This window comes from Tasmannia lanceolata, unplaced genomic scaffold (genome assembly GCF_043159265.1).
Source record: "Tasmannia lanceolata isolate RefF3 unplaced genomic scaffold, GAP_Taslan_0.1 ptg000004l, whole genome shotgun sequence".
Classification (NCBI taxonomy): domain Eukaryota; kingdom Viridiplantae; phylum Streptophyta; class Magnoliopsida; order Canellales; family Winteraceae; genus Tasmannia; species Tasmannia lanceolata.
In genome coordinates this window covers 3,096,541-3,106,262 of record NW_027518681.1, presented here as the reverse complement: position 1 = coordinate 3,106,262, position 9,722 = coordinate 3,096,541, and the positions used below count along the sequence as shown (strand labels likewise).

The 9,722-nt window shown below is 40.5% G+C and overlaps 1 protein-coding gene across 1 annotated transcript; it reads left to right on the top strand.

Annotated features, from left to right (window-relative positions):
- Nucleotides 1-1,602: 1,602 nt before the first annotated feature.
- Nucleotides 1,603-5,050, top strand: RPS2 (NB-ARC domain-containing disease resistance protein). Its single transcript, XM_077377653.1, has one exon. The coding sequence runs from the start codon at nt 1,718-1,720 to the stop codon at nt 4,391-4,393; it is 2,676 nt and encodes an 891-aa protein (XP_077233768.1). The 5' UTR covers nt 1,603-1,717; the 3' UTR covers nt 4,394-5,050.
- Nucleotides 5,051-9,722: the final 4,672 nt, after the last annotated feature.

Below are 9,722 nucleotides of genomic sequence, written 5' to 3'. Positions count from 1 at the left end.
AAATCTCCTCAAAGATACAAAAATGTGCGAGAAAGGTCAAAATATACTGATTTCTGTAAGTTTCTAGGAGCTTTTCATGCTCCTCTCACTCCCACCCTCCCAAGCCTCTCTATCTCAGGCTCATCTCCCACAACTTGCCCTACAAATATTCCTTGGAATACTTTTTTCATGGTGGGCAAACAACTTGACCTTCCTCTCCTCTCTACTATAGAGGGTCATTGAGACAAACAACTTGAACCATCACAGTTAGTTTGAACCACAAATGTGCTGTCTTCTATGGCCTTATCGAGCCCGCTATCTCATGAAAAGGCCATCTGATGCGGTGTGGAAGGAAGATCCATGAGTTTGGATCCAGTAATCAATCTTGAAATCAAAGAAGAAGCAAAGAATTTAAGAAGAAAAGATTATATACCTCTCAACTTTTATTCAAAATAAGAGTAAGATCTCAATAATCATAAGAACGAGTTTTTAAATGGCGCCCGGCTGTTAATTATGTAATACCTAATGTTCTTTATAATTATGACTTCTTATATCGTTATTTAAACAGAGAAATTATATGGTGTAAGGCCTTACAACAATAAGGCCTTTGTACGGTGGAAGTACCACCGGTGGAAGTACCACCCTTGACATTTGATCCAACAACAGCTCCTCAAAAAGCTCAAAAAGTGAGCTGCTGTTGGATTAAATATCAAGGGCGGTACGAAGGCCTTATTGTTGTAAGGCCTTACACCATATAAAATCTCATTTATACATACCATTGTGCACGTGAGACAAATGAATCGGGATCTAACATTGAAGTAAACATTATAAGGCTCATCAAGTTTCTCTTTGCATTGTCTTCATTCTTCTTCTTAAAAACCGAGAAAAAAGAGGAGTAAGAAGAAAGGGTATTTTTGTATTTTTATGATCAAAACTTGTGTTTATTTAAGGATGTAGGGACCTTGATGAGGTGGAGCTTCAGCAGCCTCATAAATTCTCAATTTTCATTCTTATTTTCTTTCCTAGTGGCTGCTAAGAGTTTTGGGGAAATGTAGTCTTTGACAACTGGTTAGATGACTTTTAAGTTTCTTATCTTTGCTTTCTTGTGCTTCTTGCCTTCTTGTTCTCCTTCTCACTTGTTGAGTCTGAGTGTGAGTGTGAAATGAATTGGAGCGTGAGGCCAAAAAGGAGCTCACACTCTAGGGAGAAGGAGATTTATACCTACCTCATTCTTTTCTACTCTCTTTCACCCTTCTGTTTACTTTCCCCGTTGTCCATTATATCTTTTCAATAATCCTATTGCGGTAAAAAATTGGAGATATGTCGATGTGGCTTTTGAAGATGTGGACCTGTGCGAGATAGCAATGACCGACCCGCATGGTTGCTCCGGAAAGGCCCTCCGATGCTTAAGTCAGTGACTGCAACAGATAAGGAAACTCTGCTATGACTAGTAAATTTTGGGATATGGACCCTTACCTTTGAGCCTCAAATGGTTATTTACAGTGGACTGTTGAGTAAGAGATTAATAAAATACCCTTGTACAGGTGTCATGTTGTGACTGGGTGAGGAAGTATCCTGGAAACTTTCAGGGTCAGGACTCGGTCAATGAACTCTTACTTTCAGATTTTATTATTATTATTATTTTTGAATAGTCAAACTGGTAGAAACTGAAACAAAACTGCATTGTTGTTCCTGAAATCCAGATCCCCCTAACCTTCACTGAAATTGTTCTGAAAGAATGGTCATTGAGCTTCTAAGTCCTATAATTGGCATTGCCACCCGTTTATGGCACTACGCTGTTACGCGTAATATACGGTTTGTAGTTGAATTTGATGATAATTTAAGCACTTTGAGGAGATCTCTGATGGAACTGAAAGATGCAAGGGATGACATCAAGAGAGAGGTTATCATTGCCGAGAGACAGCTATTGGAGTGCACAAGTCAAGCGAAAGGGTGGTTACAAAGGGTGGAGGACATTGAAGAAGAAGTGAAGACAATTGAAATTGGTTTGCAGAAAAGGAGGTCAGGTCTGAATTGTCGGTTGAGATACAAGCTCGGCAAGAGAGTAGTAAAGGCGATATCAGCTGTGGCCGAACTGAAGAGCAAAGGGGTCTTTCAAGTTGTACCAGAGAGATCACTTCCAAATCCAGTAAATGAGATGCCTAGCGCGCCATCTGTGGGTGTTGACTCAAGGTTGGAGAAGCTTCGCGGATACCTCAGGGAAGATGATGTGGGAATTATCGGTATCTATGGCATGGGAGGGGTTGGGAAGACGACCCTCTTGAAGAAAATCAATAATGATTTCCTTCAAGGGAACCATGTTTTCGATGTGGTGATTTGGCTCGTGGTTTCGAAAGATCCAGAAGTGGAGAAGATTCATTATGTTCTTGAAGATAGGTTGGGCTTGACTTGGCAAGACCATGAAAGTCAAGATGATAGAGCGGGAAATATATTCAGGGTTTTGAGCAAGAAGAAATTCATCTTGTTGTTGGATGATGTTTGGAAAAGATTGGATCTTGACGAGGTAGGAATTCCTCTGCCCAATGAACAGAATAAGTGCAAGATCATATTCACAGCTCGGTCTATGGATGTTTGCAGTGACATGGATGCCCATACGAAGCTCAAAGTAGAATTTTTAGAAGAGAAGGAAGCATGGGCACTCTTTCAAGAGAAGGTGGGTAAAAAGGTCAGAGATTCTCCAGAAATACGAACTTGCGCCGAGATCATTGTTAAAAAATGTGGAGGCTTACCACTTGCACTCATCACTATTGGGAGGGCAATGGCAAACAAGGACAGCATCGAGGAGTGGACTGATTCAGTAAGAGTATTGAACAAATCACCATCCGAACTTCGAGGTATGGAAGAAGATGTGTTTTCACTTTTGAAATTCAGCTTTGACAATTTACATGATGATACCATAAGAGATTGTTTCTTGTACTGCTCAATATTCCCTGAAGACTATTCTATCGAGAAAGAACAACTGATAGAGTATTGGATTGGGGAAGGACATTTAGATGAATGCAATAACATTAATGAAGCTCAAAATATGGGGCATGCTATAATTGGAAACCTAAAGGCTGCATGCTTGTTAGAGACTGGTGATGAAGAAACACAGGTAAAGATGCATGATGTGATCCGAGGCTTGGCCTTATGGATAGCATCTGAATGCGGCAAGAAGAAGAACAAGTTCTTGGCGCAAGCAAGTCTGCGATTAACTGAAGCCCCTGGAGTTGAAAAGTGGAAAGAGGCAGAGAGGATATCATTAATGGACAATGAAATTTTTGCACTAACAGAAAGTCCCGTGTGTCCCAATCTATTAACTTTGATTTTACAATGGAACATTGGTTTGCACAAAATCTCCAATAGCTTTTTCCAATTTATGCCTGTTCTTAGAGTCTTGGATCTATCATTTACCAGTATTAAAGAATTTCCTGTGGGAATTGGTGAATTGGTTGAGTTGCGGCATCTCGATCTGTCAAGGACAAAAATAACGTCATTGCCAGAAGATCTAGGAAATTTAGCCAAGTTAAAGCATTTGAATCTACAGCGCACACATTCTCTTGAAAGAATTCCTCGTGGGTTGATACCCAGGCTTTCAAGGCTGGAGGTACTGAATCTATACTACACTTTTGGGGGTTGGGAGGTGGGCGGTTCCGGCAATGGGAACGGGGCTGGTTTTGCAGACATGGAATGCTTGAGACACTTGACTACTCTTGGAATCACTATAACTAGTGTTGCTACCCTCTCTAGATACGCCTGTTCAGGAACTTTACCTAATTGCACATGCTATCTATATGTCAATGAGTGTGACTTGAGGCACTTCGAACTGTCATCGGATGCCAAGAGTCTACAGAGGCTTAGTATTAAGAAATGTTCTGAATTGAAGGAGTTAATCATTGGTGTGGATGTGGGAGAGAATTGGCTTTTGCGCCTACAGTTTCTTTCCCTCTATGAACTTCCCAACTTAAAGACCATCTGGGGAAGGGTCGTAAGTTATGGGTGCCTTCGGAACCTTCGTTACGTAAACATTTGGTATTGTCACAAATTGAAGAACATTACTTGGGTTCTGCAACTTCAAAGCCTCGAAGCGATTGCTCTATTCAATTGTGCTGGAATGGATGAACTAGTAAGCGGAGATGAAGTGGTGGATGATTCGATTATGTTCCCAAGGCTAAGAAAGATCTCTATCAGAGAGCTTCCAGAATTGAAGAGCATCTATATGTATGAGTTGAACTTCCCTGCTTTGAAGACGATTGCAGTGACAGAATGCCCAAAGCTGAAGAGCCTCCCACTCGGTGCCCACAGTGCTAGGAGCTTACAAACCATTTATGGTGAGAGAGAATGGTGGGATGGGTTAGAGTGGAACGAAGATAGCATCAAATCTGCTTTTATTCCCTACTTCAATGCAGTTTAAGAGACAGAGCATTAGTTGAAAGACCATTTAAAAACTCGGACTCAGACAAGAACTTGGCCATTGTAAAAAGGAGTCGACTCAGGCAAGTCAATGATTGATGTGGGCAATTGTTCATTAACTCGGGCAAGTCGGAAGAGTTTTAAAAATTTACTTGGTAGGAGAAAACTCGGAATTGAAAGAGAAGTATACCAGGGTATAACCGAGTTGGCTCAGGCGAACCGGTGATTAACTTGGGGAGATTTTAAACAGTAAGAAGACTCTCATGCAGGCAAGTAACTACCTTTTGAAGCTGGTTTTCTCTGCTAGAAAGGTCTTTACTCCATTTATCTTCCTTTCCGTACTCAAATCTTCTAATTTTAATATCAGCTTCCATGAGTAGTACCAATTTGCTTAAGCCTGCCAAGCAATATTGAACATGTCTGTCGAAAGAAGCTCACACCAGTCCCAGGCACTTGGTATGAAGCTAAGGCCACAAATGGGCCTGGCCCGTAGAAAGGGCCACAGCTAATTTCAGGCCGTTTAGTTAATCAGATGGGTGCACTGGGTACTCAAGACATGAGTTGCATTGGATTGTATTTGTGTATATTACTATTATTGTTGGAAATGATCTGCCCTTCCCTGTTTTAAGAAGTAAAGCAATTGACATTCCCCTCTTCATTTTGCACTTTTCTAGTTAGTTCATGTTCAATTCTACAGACTTCCACCAGCCAATTACAAGGGTGTTAATAAAAGTAAAGAATGCCCTTATCAAAACAAGATGGTGTCGAGAGTAATGGCCTGCTACTGTAATGCCCCCAGTATGCATGACATTGTTGCATTGAATCTGACCGACTAAAATGAAGTCATTTTCATGAAAGACAACCGAAAGGGTTGTCTTTCTCAATAATTGCGACAAATATCTTATTTCCTCTCTCTCTCTCTCTCTCTCATGGATTGCACTCTTTCGTTTCATATCTTCATTTAGGCATCTATCAGTAGATAATTTCCTTCTATTATTGTACATTATTTTTCTATACAGTAGAAAAACCTGAGCAGTATTTTACCAAGGAATTCTTCTAAACTTACATGATATCATAGGGCAATCAAGATGTGTGTTGATTATGATTTCGTTAATTTTTTAAATTTCCACCGAAATGTCTAAAATTTCGGTGTCAATTTCGGCAATTGCGGTACAAATTTCATATTTCGGTGGAAATTATAACATTTCAGTGCACATTTTTAAAATTTCGGTGGAAATTTTGTAAAAATGTTCCAAAATGAAATTTCAATTGAAATTTTGACAACATTTCGGCCAAATTTTGGAATTTTTGTAAAAATTTGGTAAAATTTCAACAAAATCTTGTAAAGAAACGACTTCATGTGAATTTCGTTTCGATTTGTGCCAAAACCGAAATATTAACGTTTCGGTCGAAATTTCATGTTTATGTCCCTGCCCTCTTTGATGAGTTCAATGCAATAGCAAAGCTAAATGTCATATCCATCCATCTTTGTTCATTCACATATCGATCATGAAAGCCATTGAGCATAAATTTTATTTAACATGATGGCTTGATTCAGAAAACTACAAGAATCATGATCATTCAAATTCTATACAGCTTACAGCTTATGCATACACTCTGAATAAAGAATTGATTTTGGATACCGATATAATAGATATGAAATAGTCAATTATATAATGTACTCCTGATTGCTCGAGATGAATGAAGAAAAGATAAGAAATTAGAGAGAACCTGCCAGCGGGAAAATTAAAAAGGAAACGATCTCGGCAGTGCACTCCCTTATTTTTTTTATAGCCCCCCTTTTTCCGGAGGCCACCCTTACAAGTTACAACTCGGTATTGGTAACATGTTAGCCTCTCTCTTTGTTTATCGGGATTTGCTAGGGACTATCGCAAAATTAAAAGGCATTAACCGGCTGTTGCATGAGAGAGCAGCCACCTCAGATGAATCAAAGAAATAGGACAAAATTTGTTGAAAAGTAAGCCTATGTGGCTGCTCTCTCATGCAGTAGCCGCTCCGCAAAATGCTGCGATGCGGTCCCTAGCAAATCACTTGTTTACCTCTCCCAATATAATAAGGGAGATGATATTTTCACCACCCTGCAGTAAACATTCGCCCCCCTTTAACATGATTTGACATCGAAAAGCGTTAAAGTTGCCCACTGTTCAAGTTATAAGAGGGGCGAATGCATACTGCCGGGGGAGAAAATATCATCACCCTATAATAAGGTATCTATTTTATCAGGAAATTATATGTTGAATGGGTGTACAAACTGGTATTTGTTGTGAGTGAAGTACCGCTGCAGTTGGATCAAATATCACCCAAAGGGTGGGATGATGAGTTCGAGTTTATTGACTTTATTCACCCATTCATCATATAATTTCTCCTATTTTCTCTATGTAACATATTTGCCTACCTCTTCCTCTAAAACTAAGAGACACACAGATGATATGGTATCCATAGAGGTCCAAACAAAGAAGTTGAATCAGTTCTTGAGAAGGGAAATGAAGCCAATGAGGAATTCTTCGGTGGCGACAACACCTACACCTTACCGCACCGCGGAGAAGGGATGCAGTGATGATGCACTTGAATTCATCATTATTTTAGAAAACCGCCATCAGTGTGGGAACATACACGCAGTAGAAAAATTATGTTAATCCACTGAGATATGGTATGCTACAAGTTCATATTTGAGACAAGAAATGAATCCTAATTTTTGGATGACGGATCCTTCTAATCAAGTCCATATAATGTCCTTTTGATGACGTATCCTTCATAAAGTTGAAAATTTTGTTGAGGTGTGAAGTATGTAAAGGGAACGAGGAAAGGGGAAACGTTTCTGTATTTTTGTTCTTCCAGGGACCTGGAGTTATCTCCTAGGTGTGGACCCCGATCCGAGAGAGGCGGGGGACGAGCCCCCAAAAGTCTCTAGATCATCCACGTGAAGGAGAGCTCTACCAAGGAATTCTAAAAAAGTGTGCCCCTCACAGCATGAGTGGCGATGTAAAGTGAGATACCTCTCGATTCGGGGAGTAGCCCGGATTCAAGACGTACCTTAAACAAAGAAGAGTCGTCATCCAAGGAAGTCAGCCCTCGATCCCATACTATGCTCTGTTGCAATGGATAACCAGAGATAAAAAAGGTTCGTGCCTGATTACAAATTTGGAAGGTCTGAAGAGCACATCATCCTCCCAAGTGCAAGCACCTAGTCTCTTATGTCATTTATTTATTGATTTTGAAGAGTTTTGGGCGAAAGTCATGTGAAATGGGAACATATATCTCAGAGAAGACGTCTACTTAATCATGCATGTCTCGGAGATGACTAATAAACACACGCAAAATAAATGAAAGAAGTGTCACCTAAGAGTAGTTAGGTTATGAGTGTCATACCTAAATGATGTCTAAGTTTTGGTGTGCAAACACATGCATGCTACAGCTAAAGGTATAAGGTCTGGAATTTTAGTCTCTTTGCTTCCCTTTCAGAAAATAAGCTCAAGAACTTTCTACAAAAACTCCACTTCCCTTACTTTTCTTCCTCCTTCAACAGAAACAATGGCTTTTAAAGATGAAGCATTGATGAATAAAGATGATCAGGCCTTTTTCTCTTTTTGCTGCAACTCTTATTTCAATCTCTTGTTTAGCAGATCTCAGATCCCAAAATTGCTTCAAATTTCTCAAGAAAACCTTCAATCTAGCTAACTCTCACTGATCTTCATATTCATATGATAAAAGAAAAAGATTCGAGGTTTCTAGAGGAAGAAGAAAAGAGATCTAAAACTTTTTAGCTTGAGGTACGGCTTGATTGATTTTTAAAAAAAATTTGTCTAGGGTATTTGCAGAGGAAAAAAAATAGAATTTGCAGCATAAAGGAAGATCAAGGAAGAATAAAAGGAATATATTGACCGGAGCTTGGTCGGAAAAATGGCCGGAAAAGGCAAGGATCGCCGGAGAAGAAGGCACAAAGGTTAGAGTGGGTTCTCTCTCTCTCTCTCTCTCTCTCTCTCTCTCTCTCTCTCTCTCTCTCTCTCTCTCTCTATTTTTCAAAGGGGGAAAATGAAAATTTTTTAAAATGAGCCTTGATTCGGTATATTTATAGAGATTTTTGGGGATGATATTCACACTATAAGTGGATTGGGTGCGCGAATTTGCGCAAAAAATTGATGCGCACACACCCGAATCGTGTCTTATTTGGCCATGCATGTCCCTCCCAGGATAAACTCACCCCCCTCTCAGGATAAATTCACCCCCTGCTGCAATTGCATTACGATCACTCTCCTGGCTCGTTTGCAAGGCAAATCAGCTCGGATTTCGACGAAATTTTGCAGGGACCTTGGTGGGACCCTGACTTAGCTTAGGGTGAAATGTGGGACCCTAATTCCTTGATTTGAAGGGTTTTATATTTACACAAAGGGGTTTAGGGCACGGTCAAAATTGGGTGTCTACAGATGCCCATCTTTGACAAAGTGTGCTTGTCGCGCGAATGTCAAAGCTGAACAGACAACACATTTTGACTGGCCCAAAATTGATTGGAGAATAAAGAAAATAATTTTGTGAAGGTTGGATTGTTGGAAAGATCAGATACCTCAGGGGTCTTGATTTGGAGTGGATGCCTCAGGGGTCTTGAAATCGAATGGGTGCCTCAGGGGTCTTCAAATGGAATATGTGCCTCAGGAGTCTTCAAATGGAATAGGTTTGGGTTGTTTGCTTGGTACTAGGGCTGCAACTCGAGCCGGGTAAAACCCGACCCGCATCGACCCGACCCGAAAATAGCCTGGGTCGGGTTCAGGTTTCATGGGTTTCGGGTCGAGCCGGGTTCAGCATTCAAAAGCCCGCATGAATCTCGGGTCGAGCCGGGTTTGAAGGGGCCCGACCCGACCCGACCCGAGTTACATAAGTTATAGTGTGTACATTTTTTTCTATTGTTAGTTAAAAGTTAAAGGGATAATTACATTTACACCCCCTCTAGTTTCTGACACATCCACTTCCACCCCTATAGTTTAAAACGTGACAAATACACCCTTGTAGTTTCAATTTGTTTAAGGTAGGCTCCCTCAGCTGAAGGTTCGTCCATAGATTGGAGGGTTAGGATGATCCGATGGAGCTGATTTTTTTGGCACACCCTAACTATGTCAGGACCCATCAAATGAACGCTTTGGATCATCCAAACAATGTGGGCCCCCATTATTTGGATGATTTTTTGGTAGTGTTTGGATTCGGGTAGGGGTCCACATTATTTGGATGATCCAAAGCGTTCATTTGATGGGTCCTGACATAGATATGGTGTGCCCAAAAAATCAGCTCCATCGGATCATCCTAACCCTTCAATCTAT